This window comes from Mirounga leonina, unplaced genomic scaffold, assembly GCF_011800145.1.
Source record: "Mirounga leonina isolate KUSES-001 unplaced genomic scaffold, KU_Mleo_1.0 Mir_101595, whole genome shotgun sequence".
NCBI classification, from domain to species: Eukaryota; Metazoa; Chordata; class Mammalia; order Carnivora; family Phocidae; genus Mirounga; species Mirounga leonina.
In genome coordinates this window covers 7,580,550-7,603,671 of record NW_023270158.1, presented here as the reverse complement: position 1 = coordinate 7,603,671, position 23,122 = coordinate 7,580,550, and the positions used below count along the sequence as shown (strand labels likewise).

The window sequence follows — 23,122 nt, the reverse complement described above, 5'->3', positions numbered from 1 at the left end:
TTACTCTTTACTTGAAAATCTTGTATACTCATCAAAACCAATCTTTAGTTTTCTTTTTGTACTACCTTAAGGATTTTAGTATTAAAGTTACTCAATCATTATAAAAGGAATGGGGAGCACTTTGGAACATTTTCTACTTTTCTAAACATGGTTAACAGAGTAACTATGTGTTTTTGAAATAAACATTTGCAAAGACCTGGTGTTTTTTTAATGGTAATATTTTAATGGCTAAGGGGCTTGCCTGTGAATACCCCCAGATGAGGAACCCCCCACCCCTTGAGAGCACTCAGAAAACCCTCAACCTCAGAAGAATTTTCCAGGCTCCCCCAATGGTTGTTCTAATCCAGCAAGAAGACGGAAGGGGTGGGCGGATGTATTCAGACACCCAACTTCCTCAAAAGCAGAGCCATTTCAAATAAAATACTACTTTTCCATTCCCTAGACTGTCCCACTGTCAATGTCACCACCTGCCTTTGGTGCTCTGCTTTCAGACAGACGTGCAAGAGTTTTTTCCAAAGCCATTAGTAAATCGTCCCACGTACATCCAGCCTCTAATTACAACAATCTACAACTCCACCGTACTGCAGGTTTGGGTTTGCGGTTCTGCTTATGCTTCAATTGTTTTTCTGAATCCATATAAGGAAGTTACAGAAGGAGCCGGGGAGCCGGGTATCGGAGTGAAATCACTCTTCTGAAGTTACCCTATAACCTTGAATAAATGTCCTTCGAACTCTCTAAGCTGAATCTTCTTCAACCATAAAAGAGAAATAATAGCTGCTTGGTGCAGGGTTGAGGATTACAGGTTAAAACACCTTAGGCAGAGAGTCTGGCTAACAATGCAAACATTATTTGACAACAATGGTAACTTTTAGCTCCATGAAACAAATGAGTGAAACAAACCTGTCATGCTCTGATGAACCTAACTCCCCTTCCCCGCGTCCCTTATTAAAACTCTCCAACAGTACATGTGAAATACATATATCCTTCTTTCTCTTTTGCCCACAAAACAATCACACCTACATGTCAATATAGACAGAATTCTCTTTCAGCTTAAAAAATTAACATGCATGCACCATGAAATCAAATTTGGATGCAAACACATTAGGGAAGATGGGGTAGGGATAAGCAATTTATAGATCAACAAATGAAAGCACTCGTCTAAATTGTTTATAAATCTAGAGTAATACTTTTTTTTTTGAAGACACACATTTAAGATTCTGTTCAAATAAAATGTATTTGCTTGGTTATCTTGTTCTAACAAGTATTGTAGATGTAAGCACTGAACACGTGCATGTTTAAAATACAACACAAAACATCCAACAAACTGTAATGATTGGTCAACTTGGAAGTACAGTACAATTTAGGACAGAAACGAATTTGCTTAGCAAGAAGCAACTGTTGAGATGTACACGTAACTCACACAGAGTCTGAAGAGTAGCAGAAGATGCCACCTCAAAGTATGCCACTTTGGTGTATTATTTTGAGCTGTATAGGCACTTGAAAAACAGCAAATGCAGAAGGCAGCTTTCTCCGAACTCCCCTTCAACCTACCTAAGATAGATCCTCTGAAAGAAACTCAATTGTCCGAGATCCCCTCCCTAGTGGGTTCAACCAGGGACAGATGACCTCTATCACAAGACAGGAAATGGATACCACATCCAGACAAACTTAGTCACAAGTATCATACCTACCCCATCTATTCTTCCAAGGGCCCATTATCTTTCCTTAAAAGTCACTCACTCTCCCCAAGACACCTATGATGCCTTTCCCTATTAAGTTGGTATTTAAGCCTAAATTTTAAAGCTACCTCTGAGTTACTCACTGATCTCTGGGTCTCTCCCAAGTACACATGAGGTATATATGTTACTCGACTTCTGTATTTCTCTTGTTAATCTGTCTTTTATTACAGGAGTCTTAGCCAAGAACTAGAAGGGCAGAGGGTAAGGGTGCTGATAATACTGAGTCCATCTTTGGCCCTCTTATCTTGTTCATGTTTGCTCAATGACCTCTCTTGGGACTACGTGTTCTGGCACCTTAGAGATTAATATACGTACGTCAAAAATGCCTGCCAAGAAAGGCTGGCATTTTGGTTTCCCATGAATCTGTTAGAGATAACGGTCTTTCCCCATCCTCATACACAGGTCGTGCCATAAAAGCTAATGAAAGGTTAGCTTGATTAAAGGTCAATTAGTGCACGCATACCCTCTGAGGTACATGGGAATGGTATGATCTCACTCCAGTGCCCTTCCTGCATGTCCTCTCCCTCTATAAAATCCGTGGACTACAGTCTGGACTTTGCAGAGAGTAACTACGCAGCTGCCACGGACCATCCTCTGCCCAATCCCGCCTGTCAGTTAGGTGTCCCTGAGTAAAACTCGGTGTAAACTCTATGGAGTGGCCCTTTGCTTTCTGGTCACCAAGTGCCTTCTCAGTTTGGGGGGATACTTTACTGTCCCTCCTCCACCTTCTAACAGTAGAGGGAAAAATTATCCTTCCCTCCAAGATGATCTATTTATCTTCTTAACCAACTACCCTTAGAGCTGTTTTAGGAAAGTACAATTCAAGTCAATAACATATTATTAGTTGACTTCAAAATGTTATCTAGAAAACATAATTACCTGATAGCAGTCTCCTTTAAGATTGTCTAAGACGTTGCCACATGTTTTTCGCATGTATTTCTTACATCCATCAATCACCATTTGGTCAATGTTCAAACAGGTCAAGGAGAAATTGATCCTGAATTTGATCTATCAAAGAATTCTGAAATAGTAATACTTTAAAGAAAAGGTAGGGGCACCTGGGTGGTTCAGTCGGTGAAGCGTCTGACTCTTGATTTCAGTTCAGGTCATGATCTCAGGGTTGTGAGATGGGATCCCAGCATCCAGCTCTGTGTGGAGTCTGTCTGAAATTCCCTATCCCTCTGTCCCTCCCCGTGCTCTCTTTCTCAAATAAATAAATAAATAAAATCTTAATAAAGTAAAATAAAATCTTAAAAAAAAATAAAGGTAAGACAAACATGAATTTTATAACACAAACTTGGGTATCAGATTTACCAAAAAAAAAAAAAAAAAAAAGATGAATGAGACAATGATTTCATTGTTGTACCAAGGTCACTCAAAAAAAGAACTGAATTTTCCCTTTTCATGAAGAAGCCCTTTCACAAAGTGCTAAGCAGTAGACACAGTACCAAGGTTGCTTTCTCGTTTTCTCAACTAGAGGATCTCTGCTGCTTTGTTTGTAGCCACATGAAAAGGCTATTGGTCCTAAATGGAAATGTTTGTTCAAGGCAGTATTTAAAAGGCATTTGCCTCATAACATTAGCTGGAGTCTTAAGACAAAAAAAGAGGAACAAAACAGAAGCCAATTGAACTTGATCTCCAAACAAAGGATATCTCTACCATAGTGACCATCTTTGGTTTCAGTTTGACTATTTCACATAATATGCCCCCATCTCCACCCCCAAGAATCAGCACGTCTTTGCCACTGTAGTCTTCTTTTCCACTGCCCATGATGGCCTGGGTATACGCCAAATCACTCTCTGCCAGATCTAGGGAGGAAAAACACAGGTACAAAATGGTGATTCTACCCAAACCCACACAGAGACCTGACTTGCCATGCTAGAAAGTGCTGGAATCTAGTCTAAAATTCAAATTTTTTTCATTTTTGATCTTTAAAAACTATCAACAACGTGCAGAGGTACTTTTTTTTCATCAACCCTACTCATCTGACACCTAATATATTACATACACATATACCATGGTCAGTGGAAAAAAAAAATTCAGTCTTAAGAATGTTCTAATATGCTAATTAAAAGCAATCATATCTTTTATTACATGAAATACGGCATCTGAGAGTTGTTCCAAGTAATAGGAGAGAGACAAAGTAAACCAGGATTTAGGGGAAACAAGATTGGCCAGGAGTTTCTAATTGTTAGCACTCAATGGTGAGTATACATGGGTTCATCATACTATTTTGTCTACTCAGTTTTGAAATTTTCCGAAACAAAAAAATTTCTTAAAAAATAAGGAATCATATTTTCTTTATATGAGTATAATCCAAATACTCAACACTAAGAATACTAAGAAAAAGGAACATCAAGACAATGTTTTCATGGCTCTGCTATAAAACATGAAAGCCTAAGGGCGCCTGGGTAGCTCAGTTGGTTAAGTGTCTGGCTCTTGGTTTCAGCTCAGGTCATGATCCCAGGGTCATGGGTTGGATGGAACCCCGGGTCCTGGTCGGGCTCTGTCCTGAATGGTGTCTGCTTCCGCTCTCCCTCTGCCCCTCCCCCCGCTCACACATTCTCTCTAAAATAAATAAAATAAAATCTTTAAAATAAAAAATAAAAATAAAACAGGAAAGCCCAGACAATCCACAGGTTAATATGACATAAATATTCCTTTCAAAAAAATAGCACTGCCAAGGACAAACTACGACAAATCCACAATGGTGCTATTTGTCAGAAAAGCACCATTATCTAAAACACTGTCACTCTGCTTTGCAACTGGGGTAGGGATGGAATACTTACTAACATCCCCACTAAGGATGAGAATATTTCCAAATTGCTTTGAGTGTAGAATTTTAATGTTCTGATAAGGTGAATCTTCATCATACACCACTTCATCTATGTCATACTCAACCAGGCGACCATCAGCAGTGGGCCAGTATCTGTCGATAGCTCCTCCTCGAATTATGGGTGGTAATCTGGAAAAAGGGAAAACAAGAATGAGCCTTTACAGGAACACTGCTTATGGTGCCGCTGCCTTAAAAGTGAACCTGCAGGGGCGCCTGGGTGGCTCAGTCGTTAAGCGTCTGCCTTCGGCTCAGGTCATGATCCCAGGTTCCTGGGATCAAGCCCCACATCGGGCTCCCTCCTCGGTGGGAAGCCTGCTTCTCCGTCTCCCACTCCCCCTGCTTGCGTTCCCTCTCTTGCTGTGTGTCTCTCTCTCGAATAAATAAATAAAATCTTAAAAAAAAAAAAAAAGTGAACCTGGAGGGACGCCTGGTTGACTTAGTCAGCAGACGATGCCACTACTGATCTTGGGGTCATGAGTTCGAGCCCCACATTGGGTGTACTGATTACTTAAAAAAAAAAAAGTGAACCCGGAAGTGTGAGTGTACAAAAGCAAGCGACGTGCCCCTCAGCCAATTCCAGAATAGTATACAAATCTAAAGCTTGGTCTTTCAGCTTTATATACGAATATGGCCACTACCAAATCTCAGCAACTGTTGTACATTTAGAGGTTACTTTTTTAATAAACCTTTCTGGCATGCCTTCAATTTTTCCTAAAAAAACGTTGGAGAAGGGGCGCCTGAGTGGCTCAGTGGGTTAAGCGTCTGCCTTTGGCTCAGGTCATGATCCCAGGGTCCTGGGATGGAGCCCTGCATCGGGCTCCCTGCTCGGCGGGAAGTCTGCTTCTCGCTCTCCCATTCCTGCTCCCCCTGCTTGTGTTCCCTCTCTCGCTATGTCTCTGTCAAAAAAATAAAATCGTTTAAAAAAAAAAAAAAGTTGGAGAAAATGGCCACCTCAGACATCACACTCACCCCAAATACTTCAACAGGAATCTCTTAAGACCGCCTACCCCACCACACTTCCACACCACGTTCATGCAAGTGCACGGGGGTGTAATACCATCATCTGGTACACAATCCACATTCAAATGCCCCCAAGACCGTCCCAATCATGTCATGTACAGCTGTTCTGCTTTTGAATGAAGGATCATATGCTGTATTTTCTTTTCCTTTTTTACCCTCATTTCGTCTATTTTAGTTTTTTTTTTTTTTTTTAAAGATTTTATTTATTTATTTGACAGAGAGAGAGAGGGAACACAAGCAGGGAGAACAGCAGAGGGAGAGGGAGAAGCAGGCCTCCCGCAGAGCAAGGAGCCCGATGCGGGGCTCGATCTCAGGACCCTGGGATCATGACCTGAGCCAAAGGCAGACGCTTAACTGACTGAGCCACCCAGGCGCCCCTTTAGTTAAGTTTTTCTACCCAATGTGTTTCATAACATCTCAGGGAAATGCAGACCAGGTGTTCTGCAGAAAATCCCTAAGGTGCCTAAAGACCTCTTTCTTCATTAAAGTCAGGGTGGTAGATATTTACAGAAGCATCACATCAGGGGCAAAAGATGTGTGCTTGTCCTATTATTAGAGATGCTAAGTGTGACCAGTTGGTTCAAGTGAATGGCACCAGATCCCTCCATTTACAAAGGTACCCTTTTTCCCTTTGAAATTACTAAGCAGGCTGTGGGGTAGCCCTCTCAAACTGGGTGAAGCCTCTGAGCTCTCAACAAACCTCCAGTAGTGGTTTTGGCATCTAGAAGATTCTTGCCTGTATCAATTATTATTACTAGAAGGACTGCAAACTGAGGATTTTCCCATTCCATTCTTTTGCAAATGCTCAGTATTTCAGAAAACGTGAATGTACTAGAAACTACCAGCAGAGGACACTAAACGACAATGAAAACCAGAGCCAGAAAAGGGGCTTGGCAAATCTAACAGCAACACAAAGTGAGAACTCGCTGCATACCAACACAACTGTGTGCAAGTCATGTGTTCTCAAACACAGTGGTATTCAACAGTAAAACAGCTGGATGATGGGGTATGCTACCTCTTGACTTGCTCTGGTGAGTCTCTGCCCTCCCACTCACCTGTTACCAGGAATACAGTCTGAACCTCTTTTAATGAAGCTTCCTCTGAGCAAACACTAACAACCATAAAGAACACTAAGATTGGGGCGCCTGGATGGCTTAGTCGGTTAAGCGTCCGACTTTTGATTTCAGCTCAGGACATGATCTCAGGGTCGTGGGATCTAGCCCTGCATCGGGCTCCGTGCTGGGTGTGCAGTCTGCTGGACATTCTCTCTCTCCTCTGCCTTTGCCCCTCCCCCTGCTTGCACGCGCTCTCTGTCCCTCAATAAATAAATAAAATCTATATATAGAAAAAAGAACACTGAGATTTACAAAGCAAATTCCCATGAACTCTCATTTAATCCTAGCAACTCCTGATTTAACCACTTCTTGCACCGTTCAAGTGAACAAATGCAGCTGCTGGAATGTCTGCAGACCAGGTTTGTCTTGTAAAATGTGCAGCCCCAAACAAGACAATACCAGCCCCCCCCACCCCCCACCCCCCCGTCCCCTGCCCGGCCCGCCTGGCCCAGAGCAGGCAAACAGGACTTGGGGGAAGCCTCTTCCACCCTTGGCTGATGGTTGGTGGGTAGACGGAGGTGGGAGAGTAAACCACCGTGACATTAGATGAAGGTGACAAATATCAAGTCATGGGTTTTCAGGAGAGGAAACCCACCCCCCGGTTGACAGCCAGCCAGCTATACGAAATTACTGAACTGCACAAACCCGATGAAAATAAATGTCTATTCTCAAGTGTGTCACTAAGTGCCTTGGCTAAAGTAAAGAGCTCTTTCTTCAATTGCAACACAATGGTTCTCATTTTTTTTTTATTTTTTTTAAAGATTTAAGTAATCTCTACACCCAAAATGGGGCTCAAACTCACGACCCGGAGATCAAGAGTCGCACGCTCCACTGACTTGAGGCAGCCAGGCACCCCGAAACACAATGGTTTTTAAAGACTGGCAAAGAAACAACAAGGATCTCTAACAGGATGAGGAAGCCATTTATCTTGATGAAATACTCATCCTAGCATGAAGTGCATCTCCTTGTAATGGGCTACAGGAGATATTCTGGAGCCCAGCACAACTCTTCTTTCAACTTTCACTGCTGAAAATTGAAAATGGATCGTAGAGAGAAAGTCAGACAGAGTATGTCCTGGGTCTCCGGTACACTGGGTCTACTGCAATATCTCCCTCACCCCTAACCCCCAACAAAACTTAACGGATGTAAGCTTGTTTTCCTGTTCCTTTTCTTTGGAAAGGTAGAATATAAAAATAAATTATCTAATACATCCCATGGCTTCTTAGTTAAAAATTCAGATTTAACTCACTGGCCACAGGGGAATGATTTCAGATAATGTTATGAGTTACTTGTTAATGACTAAATTTCTAACCATGTCATCACCAAACAGAAAAATGGCACCATCCTTCTCCTTTTGAGGCCAATTAAAAAAGCCTGCCACCAAGTACTCCCAATAACTTCTGGACCCCTCTACCCTGATTTTACGAAAAGTTCTAAGAGCAGTAACGAGCAAAAGCAAGGTCTGTATTTTGAACTGAAAATACAAAGCTTAACTCCACTCTCACTTAGCTCCTATATCCAAAACAAAGACTTCTCATGAGTGCCGAAACCCATAAATGTATTCCATCTATTCCCTTAGTCCTACAAGTAACCCTAGTAAAAGTGAGATCAATAAAACTCAGAGGCATTTCGATGTTGGCCAATTCATTATCACGGAGTTAACACATTTTAGAACAGAGTGGGAACCCGCTGAATTCAGGTTGGTGCAGATAGGTCTGCAGCAGTCGAAGGAATGCTGAAAACCTCTGCAAGCAGGGAAAGGTGGAAAGTCCAGAAAAGTGTGTGGGTGTGGACATGCTTTTAAGGACTGGGAAGAGGGAAATATGGCTGAGGAGATGTACACTGAACTTAGGTGGGGTAAACAAATCTAGGTGCTCTGACAGATTTCAACCACGTGGGCAAGTTGTACACAGTTATGTTCATTTACCAGCAGTTCCCTGCTTTCTACCCTACCAGAGATTAACCAACCTTCTAGTTAACCTTACACCAGCCCTGGAGCTTTCCTATGGGCTGATGAAATTTAGCATGCTGAGCTAGTAAGTCCCTCACATCCTAGGTCTTGCCAAAATGAATGCACGCTTCTACAAAGTGCTGTCAACTAGAGACATCTGTATTCTGGTCGCTTCCATCAGTGATGGCGTGACCTTGATAAAGTCCCTCTAGGTCTCTCTGTGTTTGCTGTTGTAAGGGACAGGCCTCCTACTTTTGGGGGCCTGATAAGGATCCACCCAGACAGGACAGGAGCAAACTGGTGAGAATTACCTGTTGGGCATCCATGATTAACTCCTATTCTTAATTCCCAGGACCCACACAAGACTCTATCCATTCCAACAAATGTCAAAGCTGTTACATCTATCAAGGCTCTTTTAACATCTGTTACCATGGACAAACACTGCTGCACTGTTCAAAAGAAATGTTCCATATCTGCATGGTACACTGTGATAGTCACTAGCCATTAGCTACTGACAGGAGGCTAGTGAAACTGAGGAATGGAACTATATTTACTGAAGTTTAAATAGCCACAGTCAGGACAGGGGAAGCTTAACTGTCTTTAGTATCATTTGAAAAGAACCAACCGGTGGCTGCTCAAGGTAGGTGGCCTCTCAATTCTTAGTAGCTTGCAAAGTCACCTTACTTGAAAGCTTTGAGGCAAATTTTCTATCACCCCATCTTGTCATAAATCTTAGAAGTGAATTCCACTTTGGAGCCCAGAGCTCTGAGCAGAGACAGCAACCTTTTCACTTTACTGGACCAGGTTGGGGAGTTCTCTCACTCTCTTTTGACTGAGACGGAAGCCCCCCCCCAGCTCTCTGCTTTATACAGTTCCAGCTCCTGAGATTCACTCCATTATCTCCTTTCTACCTTTGTTTCATTTTACACAGCATGCACGCGTGTGTGTGTGTGTGTGTTCATACATTTTGTCTTGTTTGGATGTGAGGCATCCATTAGCTCAGTCTACCCATGTTGCCAGAAGCAGACACTGCTCGGACAACACCACCATTCCAATTTTACCAGTTAAACAAATATAAAAGGACATTCGGGAGTGGACTTACCGCTTCACCCGCACAGCACTGTCCTGACTCAATTCTTTCATTCTTTCTTCTACTTTGTTCAAGAGCTACAATTAAAAGAAAAGCTACAATTAAAAGAAGTCAATGGGCTTATAGAATAAGGTGAGTGCAACAGCTAAGTTTCCAGGAGGCTGAGGCCGTGGTGACAGAGCTGTGTGATATTCCTGACCTCCCCCATCCCTTCAGCAGCCTCCAGGCCTGGCCCAGTTCCACACACCCACACCAACCAGCCCTCATGGTGCTACCCTCAGTGCAAGTCACCAGCAAGATAATGGGAAAGGGGAGAACACATGGATAATGCAGATATAACATCCTGCTCAAAGGTTTACATTTCATCATGGAAAGTAAAACTCTCAGTTTTTAAGCAGTCAAGGGAATGAGGACAAGCCAGGTTCCTAACAACAATTGAGAAACCACTATTTTTCTTCTAAAATCACTTATCTGGAGGGAGGAAATTTAAAGTTAACTGGGAGATCAGCAATTACATAAAATAATTTTATCATTAAAAATATGAGATTTTCATATGGTTTCACTTATTTGTGGAACATAAGGAATAACATGGAGGACATTAGGAGAAGGAAGGGGAAAAATGGGCGGGGGGCACTGGAGGGAGAGATGAACCATGAGAGACTATGGACCTGAGAAACAAACACGGTTTTAGAGGGGAGGGGGGAGGGGGGATTGGTTAGCCCGGTGATGGGTATTAAGGAGGGCACGTACTGCATGGAGCACTGGGTGTTATACGAAAACAATGGATCGTGGATCACCACATCAAAAACTAATGATGTATTGTATGGTGACTAACATAACATAATAACATTTTAAAAATAAATAAATAAGTAAAAATAAAAATATGAGATTTGATGATCCTCAAATACTTGTAATTACAATAAGCAAAACAATAATTAAATAAAAGTAAATAAAAGCGAAAAACCAACACTGTCAACTTCTTGGCCTTGCGAATCACCGTCATAACTCTGAAGATCCAACAACACCAATCCATGTGGGTAAATTCTCAAACTGGCAAAGCTACAAAGGAAAGCATAATTTTAAGGTTAGGAATTGTATCATGGCATTCAAAAGAAGAAAAGACACCAACCCACCCAACTAAAAGCAAAGACCATTGCTCCTTTTTTCTTAAGTTACATGGTTAACCCTTTTGCTTTCTTATGAGAACCTCTTCTTGGGGGTGGGAAGCCCACCAATCATTTAGGGAAGATTTAGACAGTCACCAGATGCTAACGTTTTCAGATAACGGGTTCTTGGGCCCAGAAAGTGATTCAGTAGCAGTTCTGTGAACCGGATTTTTTTTTTTTTTTTTTTTTTAAGTAAACTCCACCCAACTCACGACCCCGAAATCAAGAGTCGCATACTCTACCAACTGAGCCAGCCAGGTGCCCCTGTGAACCTGATTTTTTAAGAAGGTTCCCTGGCACATGATTCGGCCAAGTTTAGTGACCATGGCCCTCAAATGAAGGGAGGGTAGGAAGGACAAACTGGGTCCTCCCAATTAACCTTCAGAGTTCAAAACAGAGCCGCGGTTTTCTGACTGCAAGCGGGTGGTGGTTAAACTGATTTAGTTCGGGGTTGGCACACTCCAGCCTACACACTGCAAACCACCAGATCCACCCTTTAAGACTTTTTTTTGTAGAGCCTGCAGACTAAGAATGGTTTTTACATTTTTAAGGAGTTGTTTAAAAAAAAAGGAGAGAATGTGACAGAGACTCTATGTGGCTCCTTACAGAACAAGCTTTCTGACCCCTAATTTAGGGGATCTGCTCATTTTTCTTAAAATATCAGAGTGTATCACATGCAATAAAAGTCAATTATGTAGGGCGCCTGGGTGGCTCAGTTGGTTAAGCGACTGCCTTCGGCTCAGGTCATGATCCTGGAGTCCCGGGATCAAGTCCCGCATCGGGCTCCCTGCTCAGCAGGGAGTCTGCTTCTCCCTCTGACCCTCCTCCCTTCTCATGCTCTCTGTCTCTCATTCTCTCTGTCTCAAATAAATAAATAAAATCTTAAAAAAAAAAAAAAAAAGGCAATTATGTGGAGAAATTTCTGTTTTGATCATACGTGTATCTGTACTGTATAGACACAGATGACTATGTATGGGGTTATGACATAGAACTACTTCTTGGGGCGCCTGGGTGGCTCAGTTGTTAAGTGTCTGCCTTCGGCTCAGGTCATAATCCCAGGGTCCTGGGATCGAGCCCCGCATCGGGCTCCCTGCTCGGCGGGAAGCCTGCTTCTCCCTCTCCCACTCCCCCTGCTTGTGTTCCTGCCCTTGCTATCTCTCTGTCAAATAAATAAATAAAATCTTTAAAAAAATAAATAAAATAAAAAATAAAACTACTATTTACTAAAAGTCGTGGTTAAAGAAACATTGGATTAAAAACTAAACACTACTAGTTAATTTCACCTTCAGCCTTTAAATGGCCCCCAAATCAAGTTCAGGTCCAGGAAACCACAAATCATTTACACCTGAATGCGCCTATCATTTTTTCCCCCTCCACCACCCACAGCACAAAGGAGAGGGGCTGGAGAAGGGAAAGGGTAGAAAAACATCACCCCTAACCAGCTGGGTGGTTCTAGTGCAGTCCTCTGCCAATGGAACTGCAGGAACACAGGAGCACAGACAATGCTGGAAGTTAGTACAAAAAGCTCAAGGGATTAAAACCAGGCTGAGGACCAGGACTTCAGCATCACTAAGTGGCTATTAACCAGAAGTCAGGCCAGAAGCTGGGTATGGTCCCCCTGAGCTGGTGCCTGGTCGCCCAGGCATGGGTGGGAGTAGTGAGGTTTCAGGACAGGCACCATGGGGATGGGTCCCAGTAGAGCACGTGAGAGAAGAGGGAGACCAATGTTGAAAATACGTTTTTAAACTAAGCATGTCAATTTTCATTTTTTCTGCTTTCAGAAGCAATTTCTAAACAGCTCTTGCTATTCAAAATTCCCTTCTGGGAAGAATTCTAGGCCCCCCAGACAACTGGAAATGGTGTGTATGGTAGAAGATTCAAGAAGTGAGGCAGAGAAGTGCCTGGATGCAAAGGCAGTGAGGAGATTCTAAGAGAATCAAGGCTTCAAAGAACTTACGGGGTGGCAAGGCGACATGGTTCCATTTGCTGTGGTCCCCAAAGGATGGACCACATCCAGGATAGCAAGAGACCATGGCAGGGAAGGTGGAGAAAAGAGGCTAGGACAGAGAGAGGCTGAACCCAAGCCTGCAGGAGCTGAAAGGATCAAGGACAGCTGCAAATCTCTACTTGCAGGAAACGGGCTATTAACTGGGCCAGGGCACGGAGGAGGGAAGGTAGGAGAGTTTGGTAGTGGTGTTGATTTGGGATCAGCCTTGAGAAGAAATGATTTTAGATACATCTGAGGTATCTGCTAAACACTTATGTGGAGATTTGCTACATAGTTAGAAATACAAATCTGGGCTTAGGGAGAGAGGAGCTGGGAAGTCCTTGAGAGGCATCAAGAGAGGGAAGACCAGTAACCCCCATGGGGTGGAGCATGTTGACTTAGAAAGAGAGTAACGGAAGGGGGCACTCAGAAGTCAAAGTTTCCTGATCTCCCAGCATTGCCTTCTGGGCCTCTGAGGTCGTGGGGGTGGTTATTTTTCCTTTTAAGAGAGAAACAAGGGACAGAATGTGGGACATTAATGAAACCATGTGGAATTCTAGTACTTTGTACCCATTGGGTGAAATGGAATTAAAGCCATTGAAAACACCCAGGAGTTCACATTTTAAAATTAATAGTGCAAATTACGAAGACTCTTACTAGTTTTGCATACTAAACCAGTCTAGATAGGATACAAACCTAGACTTAGGAAAGCACAAAGAGCTCAACATGCCGGGGTCTTCTGTTCTCCGTCAGTTCTTAATTTAGGTTTCCTTCCCTATTCCCAGCACATATTGGCTCTCATCTACATATTGATTAGGTAAAGTCTGGATAGTCTATAAAGGTCTTAAGGAAAAGAAAAAAAACCCCAACTTGAAATCTTGGGTCCCCTCAGCTTCCTGTCAACCTCCCCGTAGACATTCTCATTCCTCATTTGATGACAGTCTGCATTAACTGCTAGTAACTTCTAACAGTGCTACTCACAGTGGGGTCAGCCGACCAACAGCATCGGTGTCCCCTGGGAGCTTGCTGAAAATGGGATTTCCGGTGCTACCCCAGAGCGGCTACATCAGAAACTCTTGGAGCGGGGCCCGGGAATCTGCTTTAACCACGTCTGAATCGTGGCCTGCAGTTCACACTGCTTCTGCTTCCAAGGGGTTCTGGGTCCTGGCCACACAGCAGAATCACCCGGCCGGGGGGGGGACTTCGGAAAAATACTGATGCCCACTGGCCTCAATCTCTGGGAAAGTGACTGGGGTCATGGCGTCTTGTGAAAGCACTCCCGGGCGATTCTACTGGGCAGCTAGGGCTGTGAGCACTGAATTCTAGCCCCCCTAACAAGATGTCACAGGAGGAAATAAAAAATACCTGGACGCTACCCCTCCCCACTTTGTCATCCGCCCCCAACCTCCACCAGCTGAAGTGCTCAGATCTGAAGGCCAGCTCACCTGCCGTTTTTGTTGATGTAGGTCGCTAGGTAACCGCGGTCTTGCCAGTTGTGCACCGACTCTGTCATCCCTTGCTCCTGGAAAATGGACCGCAGGCCTTTTAGAATGGTCTCGCCATCAGCTGGAGAACAAGGGAGAGAAGGCAAGGTGGTCAGGATGAAACACATTCCAAAGGAAAGCCGGCGAGGCGCAGTTTGACGACTGAACTTCGTAAGAAAACCTGAACGAAGATTTGCCAGCGTCACGCCCGTTGTCAGGAGCTACGAAGGTTCTCAACCCCATGAGGAGAGGCTACACGGATCACCAGGTAACACAAGACAGACACAAAAACACCAACCACAAAGTCATTGCACCAAGGATGCAGACAGGTCTTCAGCCAACCAGAGAGGACACAACACAATGTTGAGCCTAACCAGAAATCAAAGAGATGCAAATAAATGAGCTTCCATTTTAGGGTATATAAATTAATGAGCCTATACAGTGCTAGAAAGGGGATATCCACCCGCTCCTAATGGGTATCATAAAGACCTTCAAAACTTTTGCCTTGGGCGCCTGGGTGGCTCAGATGGTTAAGCGTCTGCCTTCGGGTCAGGTCATGATCCTAGGGTCCTGGGATCGAGTCCCGCATCGGGCTCCCTGCTCCTTGGGAGCCTGCTTCTCTCTCTCTCTGTCTCTGTCTCTCATGAATAAATAAATAAAATCTTTAAAAAAAAAAACTTTTGCCTTTATGTTCCAGGTGTCTCACAATAAGCATGGGTTGCTATTATAATAGGGAAAAAGAAATTAAATGGGGCCACTCAGTAACATATTTCTATACAGTAGCGACTGAACAATTCCTTATGGAACAACCTGCTGCTATGTACTGTGACCCTATCCTTGGCCAGGGGCCCATCTTCCCCTCTCCCTCCCCACCCACTTCCCAAGTGGTAGCCCCGGGTAGGACTTCGGTCAAGGTTATAGAAATTGCATTAATCTCTGCAGGTTCACTTGATGCCACAATCTTCAGGAACATCCAACATTATGATGCCTAAGAGAAAAGGCAAAATACAATTATTCTCCTCTAGTTCGATCTGCTAAGCACTCATTGCCTGAGACGGGTAAGGTAAAGCACCGAGATGAGACAAAAGGAATTACTCTGTACTGTCCCACGAGCCCTCCATGGGCTGGTGCTTTTTCCACATGACAGAAAAAACAGTGTAGGCTGCAAAGCGTCAAAACAGAGTATGTACGAAGAGTATGTCTGCGACCTGAACCAAGGCAAAAGAAGAAAACAAAAAGATTCACAGCTGAAAAGTTTTCACCAGAAAAATCACACTAGAATTCCTTCCATAAACTAAGTAGTGCCAACGTTTGGACTAGACGTTAAGGATTTTTTTCACCCTACTTAGAATCCATCTCCAGCCATGTCTGGAACTATGTTCCCAAGACCTTCCAGAGCACAGTTAAGAATGAAGACCACAAATTGGGTTCAGAGGCCAAATTGGGCAGCAAATGTGTCTTATTCTAGCAGGCACAGACTTTTCAAGAAATTTAAAGTCAGTTGCCACTTAAAAACCAGATTTCAGGGCACCTGGGTGGCTCAGTCGGTTAAGCGTCTGCCTTCGGCTCAGGTCATGGTCCCAGAGTCCCAGGATCAGACTGAGCCCTGCATCAGGTTCCCTGCTCAGCGGGGAATCGGCTTCTCCCTTTCCCTCTGTCCCTCTCCGTGCTCGTTCTCTCTCTCTCAAATAAATAAAATCTTAAAAAAAAAAAAAAGATTTCACCTACCCACACTGTAGTGGGTGGAATGGTGGCCCCCAAAAAGATATGTCCACATCCTAACCCCCAGAACCTGGAAGGGTGACCTGATTTGGAAAAAGGTCTTTGCAGGGGCGCCTGGGTGGCTCAGTCGTTAAGCATCTGCCTTCAGCTCAGGTCATGGTCCCAGGGTCCTGGGATCGAGCCCCGCATCAGGCTCCCTGCTCCGCGGGGGGCCTGCTTCTCCCTCTCCCACTCCCCCTGCTTGTGTTCCTGCTCTCGCTCTCTCTCTGTCAAATAAATAAATAAAATCTTTAAAAAAAAAAAAAAGAAGAAGAAAAAGGTCTTTGCAGATGTAATTATGGGTCTAGAGATGAGATCATCCTGGATTATGCAGGTGGGACCTAAATCCAAGGACAAGTGCCCTCATGACAGACGGAAGAGGAGAGACGGGGATAAAGAGGAGCAGGTGATACTGCCAAGAACACCAGGAGCCGCCCGCAGCTGGAAGAGGCAAGCAAGGGCTGTCCCCTAGAGCCTTTAGAAGGTCCACGGCCCTGCCAACACAGTTTTGAACTTCTAGCCTCCAGAACTGGGAAAGAATGTGTCTGTTGTTTTAAACTGCCCGATCTGTAGCACTTTGTTAGGGTAGCTCTGGCAGACGGATACACCACCAAAACAGGTACTTTCAACTTCACTTAACAAACGAAAGCAAATAGCATAGCAAAAATGGCCGTGAGGGCATCCACTTTCTAATCTTTTGAGTTCCCGAACACAGACAGAGCTATTAGGATAGCACAACCAAAACTCACGGACAGCATTTAAAAACACAACTACATGAGTGTGCAGCCCCAAGCCCCCAAACAGGAGCAGGTGGGCACAAGTGTGTCCACCAGCAACTGTGTGAGAGGCAATCAGAAAGCAAAGGGACTTCACACTTCTCATAAAAATACCAGCTGGGGTTCACCCACAAGGAAGGCGTCTCCTCCTCTGAGACGGCAGCACCCAGGAGGGAGCAGGGACCTGGGTAGAGCCAGAGAATGTCAGCGTGGCCAAGCCCGATGAGAGCAAGCAGAACAGAGGCTGCATCCAGGAAAAAGCCCCTCATCAGGGAAAGACTGGAGCAGAAAGCACACCACACACCCATCGCAACACAAGCATCAAGCAACACGGGTGGTGACCTCATGTCTCATTAGTCTCGCTCATTCCCAGCAAAAACTGTGCCTTTGGGAAACTCGTTTGGAAGAAAATAGCTGGCTTCACTATTCTGAAATTGGAAATTAAAAGGGGGAAGCCTGAATTATATCCTCTGAATGATATTTGGTTTTAAGACTGAAATCCACCCCCTAAAAAAATTCCGATTTCAAACTTCATCAAAAGAAGGGCCATCGTTCAGTCTGTTTGTCACTGAAGCCTGGTGGGGTCAAGCTACCGCGGAAGTGACTGAGCTACAGGGCGGGAAGGACAGTGTGCCCAGCACGGCCCCGAGGCCCGCATAGCCCAGCACTACTTGCCCTCAACGGGAGAGCCACTATGTCATTATTCAATCCCTCCTTGGCTAGAATACACGTTTTCTGTTTTGAAAGTGCATAAAACAAATCATCACTCCTGGTAAATGGCCTCAAGACTGGGTTCTGTGGGCACATTACAAAACAGAACACAAATCCCCTATATGCTGGTGAAGGGGACGATCCAGACAGGGCCATCCTGCGCGTCACTGGCCAGGCTGCGCAGGATATGAGGACCTCGGCCCCAGGGCTGAGCCGGGACAAACTCTCTCTTGGGCTAGGGAAAGGGGTGTCTTTGTCTAAAATTCCTAAAACCCTTGACTGCCGGCCAAATGCAACACGGCAACTTCCCCCCTTTTTCTAGCTGGCACCATCAGTGGAAAGGTACTGAGGGGGCTAATGGAGGCCCTCCAACCAGGTTTCAAACTGAAGGAAAACATATTACGAAAGAAACCCAATGGTGAGTGTTACTTATGTCTATACTATGGGCTTGCCCCTCAGTTTAGAAGAAATCTGCCAGGTCTGAATGTTATTTTTGGCTGTCACCACCGCCTGGTCTCTTGTGGGCACTGAATGTGCCGGCCCTGCGGGGGATCCACAGACTGTGCGCCTTTCTGCACTTTCCTCCTGTCTTCTCGTCCTCCACATTGCTCCCAGCCCTTGGAGACGATTCCAGAAAGGGGCTCCAGAGCTGAAACAACTGCCCAGCAACTCTTTTCCAGAACCAAGGTTTGAAAATGAAAACAAAGCCAAAGACGTGAGCTCCACTAGGTTCAACGATGAGGCTCGCTTGGTCATCTTGATCTCAGGGGCTCAATAAATGTTTTGTGGGTAAATAATTTATTTCAGTTGTCTAAATTAACCATCTATATTGCTGTATCTTTGCAGAGTTTCTAGAATATCTAAACCAGTGGTTTTCAATCCCAGCAGTGCATTATAATTACCTGGGGAGTTGTTTTTTTTTTTTAAAGATTTTATTTATTTGCAAGAGAGAATGAGAGACAGAGAGCACGAGAGGGAGGAGGGTCAGAGGGAGAAGCAGACTCCCTGCCAAGCAGGGAGCCCGATGCGGGACTCGATCCCGGGACTCCAGGATCATGACCTGAGCCGAAGGCAGTCGCTTAACCGACTGAGCCACCCAGGCGCCCTCCTGGGGAGTTTTTAAAAGTGGTACGGCACATTCTAGACCAATTAAATAAAAATCTACGGGTGAGAACCAGGCATCGGTATTTTTCAGGGCTCCCTGGGAAATTCCAATACACAGCCATGGTTGAGAACCACCGAGCTAAACCACTAGATAAAAGAAAGAACAAGAAAACCCCACTATTTCCAAACTAACTAGTCGAGTCACCAAAAGGTTATAGAAAATGTTGAAAAAGGTCTGAAAAAAGCCTGAACTCCTTACTAACAGGCAGCCTAGGACATGCCCCAGAAAATGCTTTGCAGTTACCCAATTTCAACCTTCATGCCTGTCTAGTAAGATACATGTAATATGACCAAGCAAAATGTACTTGGCCGTATCGGGGTTCCTCAACTGGGGTTGACAACATATGGTGTGAAGGACAGTCTTGTCCCTCACAGGACTTTGGCAATCCCAGTCATACACATTACGCGTGGGTAGTCCCCCACTTTGTCTGAAGAGAAAAAAAAAAAAAAAGACCCCACACTCCCACTGCCCAGGGATAGAAGTGGGGCAGGCAATACAGTCCCTTGAGAACTACTAGATGCTCCATAGGAGTGAAAATAAGCCTGGGGTCAGAGCATGCCCAAATGTGGGAACACAAGACTGCAAAGTCCTAAGTGGCTACAAAATCAGAAAATTTGAAAGCGAATTCAAATGCTAAAAGAGATATAATCACACGGCTTTCAAGTACGCATGGTAATACAAACTAGGCTAACAAAATGTTTGGCAGAAGTTCTTAGGAAACTCTGGCCGGGCAAGAATGATGTGCAACTCGTAGACGACTCAGCACTCCAAAGTGCACAGCAACACAGTGACCTGTCCCAGGGCAAAATGTGTCCTTTGTCCGCTAGACAACTCAATGTCCCCGTTTCCAGACCACTGCCCACTTTGTGTTTATTCAACAATAACTTAGAAAGAATCAACTTGGAGGTCTGGTCCAAATTAAATGCATCACTACCAAAAGAAAGGAAGAGAGGATGAAAAGTGGGGTGCGGGGGCAGGGGCAAGGCATGAAGGCCCAAGTTTCATCTCCCTGCCTCATTTTCCCCCAGAGATCCATTTTTAGAGGCCGCTCTTGGAGCACTCGGACTCTGACCGTCAGCTCCATCCAGATGGCTGAACCCCAAATCCTTATACGCAAATGGAAACTGCTTCCTGCCTAACCGCTCAACACACTGTCCCAGTCAAGTCTGAAGTAAGGCTTGGACTTCTCTATTCCCTCCCCCAGATGTTCATACCCTTGTCACTTAAAATCCCGCAGGATGCTGCCCTTGAAGCTTCTTACACAAATCACCCACCGCAGCCTCTCTGTCCCCCCAAACTCACTGGCCACGCACCGCCCCCAACAGGCATCACACCCTCAACCCTCAAGATGGGGACACCACTTTGCAGTGTTCCTTCCCTCCATCCGTCGTGGTCTGGGGCTGCCCTGTAATCGGCGCTCCATAAGGTGGGCCGCCCCAAGTGGACGTTCAGTTGAGCAACTGCACTCACCCAGGCTGACCAGCCCAAGAAGTTGAGGGATTTATGCTGAATAAACACCTAAGACACCCGGCACCCTAGCAAAAAGGGGGCAAAACATCCTTCAGTTAGACCCATTCCCACTTTCTTCCATTTTAAGTATCGGCTAAGATCCGGTAACCTCCTCAACAAGGTGAATTCCAGTAGCGGCTGCCCTGAGGGAATAAGCAGTCCTCTTACTTCCAGAAAACACCTGCAGACCTCAACTTGCATCTTCAAGTCCTTTCAACTTCGAACACTTGAGCAAAGAAAACTCGGGACAGAGTGTGTGGCAGCCGCCCCTCGTGCAGGACCTTCAGCCTGCCCGGCCTCGGGCCAGAGCCGCCCTGGCCTCCTCCGCAAAGTCAGGGGGCTGGACCTGGCAAGTCGCTCCCATGCTAGCAGCATCCGGCTCGTGAAATTAGGAGACGAACTGCTATCCTTGCCAAGCGTATCTTTAATTACGAGCCCTGGGAATTCCACACCTCCCCATCAAGCCCCTGTCCCGTTACTTTGCTTCCTAGTTCTCCCCCGCGATGGCCCAAGCTAGTCTGTCGCCAGGGGCTGATGATCGCCGTCATGGCACCGTGCCCAAGTGGTGGGGCCTAACGCCCGGCCTCCTCCCACCTCGCCCCTCCTCCACAGAGCCTGGCATCTCCGGAGCCCGGTGCCCTTAACTCTCCTCCATTCTCTGATCCCGCCAGCTGCCTCCCCCTCCCACTTCCACTTTCCATCCAGGTCAGGGGCCACCCCCACACCCCCCTCCCTCCTGAGAGCTGGACCCCCCTAAAGGGGGGGGAGTGGCAGCACCTACACCAGCAGCTCACAGCAAGGGGAAGCATCAAGGCGGGCATCCTTTCCCCCAAACCTGAGATACCCTGGTGTCAAGAGAAGCGAAGAGCCAGGTTTGGGTTGTGCGGTTTCCCTTCACACACAGACCAGCTTTCGGGTTACCCTGATAGGCTCTTAGGCTTCCTCTAAACCTAAAGAAGAAAAGAAAACTGGACTCCAACACAGTTTGAAGCCATTCAAGTACCTGCTTTAAGCATCCACTCAGATGTCCTCATCGTGACAGTGGTGGTGCTTACATGACTGTATGCATTGGTCGAAACTCAGAACTGTACACAAAATTTCCTCGAGGTAAATTATATCAAGTTTTTAAAAATCTATTCCAGGGGCGCCTGGGTGGCTCAGTCGCTAGGCGTCTGCCTTCGGCTCAGGTCACGATCCCAGGGTCCTGGGATGGAGCCCCGCATCGGGCTCCCTGCTCGGCGGGAAGCCTGCTTCTCCCTCTCCCACTCCCCCTGCTTGTGTTCCCTCTCTCAATTCTCTGTCAAATAAATAAATAAAATCTTTAAAAAAAAAAAAAAATCAATGTTGATAGGCAGCAAGTCCAGATTACCGAAATCAAGTGATATACAGAGAAAGCCTTCATATTTCACAATTAAAAAGAGCTTAGCACTTACAATTATTTAAAAATTTGTTTTATTTTTAAATGTTAACAAAGAGGGTCTGTGTATCAGGAGACATCTCAGACATACAGAAGCCTAATAAATTCCCAGAGATTAAAGTGAAGGTCAAACAGGTGGTTGCCTGGGCTATCTTACTTCGACAGCTTTGTCTTCAATTCCCATGTCCAGTTCTTTTTACAACAGCTGCAAGATGATTAATCTCATCACACAACACCCAAGACAACGGCAACGTTCAGAGCAGCAGGTTTCACATTAATCAAAAAGTGGAAACCCAAATTGTCCGTGAAACTCTAACTGGATAAGCAAGCTGTGGTCTATCCATACCATGGACTATTTATTCAGCCATAAAAGGAATGCAGTACTGATATATGCTGGGACATGGATGGCATAATGCTAAATGAAAGAAGCCAGTCACAAAGGGTCACATGTTGTAGGATTCCATTTGTATGACAGAGCCAGAAAAGGCAAATCCCTAGACATAAAAAGCAAATTAGTGTATGCCAGGGACTGGGAGCAACTGGAGGCTAGGAGGAATGGGGATGATGGCTAAGGGGTAGAGGTTTCTTTCCGGGGTGATGAAAATGTTCTAAAATTGTGGTGATGGTCACCCAACTCTGAATGTACTGAAAATTATTTAAGTGTATACTTTAAATGGGGGAACGGTGTGGCATAGAAGTCATCTCAATAAATCTGTCCCCCCAAATCCAAACATACAAGCTCCACTTCTAGATTCTCAGCTACTGTGAGGTAATCAAGGCAACAGAAAGTTCCAGAAGTGGGTTGCTCCCTTTCAACCAACCATAAGCCAGGCCCGAGGCAGCAGATTAAAAGGGCTGGGAGGGGCGGTCTCCTCTGCGCCCCCCCCCCCCCCCCCCCCCCACGCGGCCCCGAAAAAAGCACAACTGAGGAGCAGCCCGGAGGGGGGCGCGTAAAAGGGCTGGGGGGGGGGGGCCCCCCCGCCCCCCCCCCCCCCCCCCGCCACAGACGTGTCACAGAAAAAGGAGTATCTGAGCAGCTGCTGTGTGCAGGCACTGTCCTGGGCATTGGACGGATGCACCCCTGCAGCCAGGCTCAGCCTCAGTTCATTCACGGTTAGGAACTGCAGCATATATTTGCAAGTTGCCGGGAGATTGAATCTTAAAAGTTCTCGTCACAAGGAAAAAAATTATTTAACTATGTGTGGCGACGGATCTTAACTAGCCTTCCTGTGGTGATCATTTCACAAGATATACAAATATCAAATCATTATGTTGTACACCTAAATCTAATGCTTTATGTCCATTATATATTTCAACAAAAAAATTCTTTTAAATTTTTTGAATTTAAAAATCATAGCACTGAGATGGGGCCACAAAACAGGGAGGGACAAATGA

The 23,122-nt window shown here is 45.3% G+C and overlaps 1 protein-coding gene across 1 annotated transcript in view; it reads right to left on the bottom strand.

Moving 5' to 3' along the window:
- Positions 1-23,122, bottom strand: part of SMS (spermine synthase) — a 49,592-nt gene that overhangs the window by 13,488 nt on the left and 12,982 nt on the right. The window contains exons 2-7 of the mRNA XM_035000693.1: positions 14,350-14,470; positions 10,720-10,810; positions 9,764-9,828; positions 4,529-4,704; positions 3,393-3,547; positions 2,619-2,708 (exon numbers count right to left, since the gene is read on the bottom strand). Coding sequence (XP_034856584.1) covers positions 2,619-2,708; positions 3,393-3,547; positions 4,529-4,704; positions 9,764-9,828; positions 10,720-10,810; positions 14,350-14,470 — 698 coding nt within the window. The remainder of the gene's footprint in view (positions 1-2,618; positions 2,709-3,392; positions 3,548-4,528; positions 4,705-9,763; positions 9,829-10,719; positions 10,811-14,349; positions 14,471-23,122) is intronic.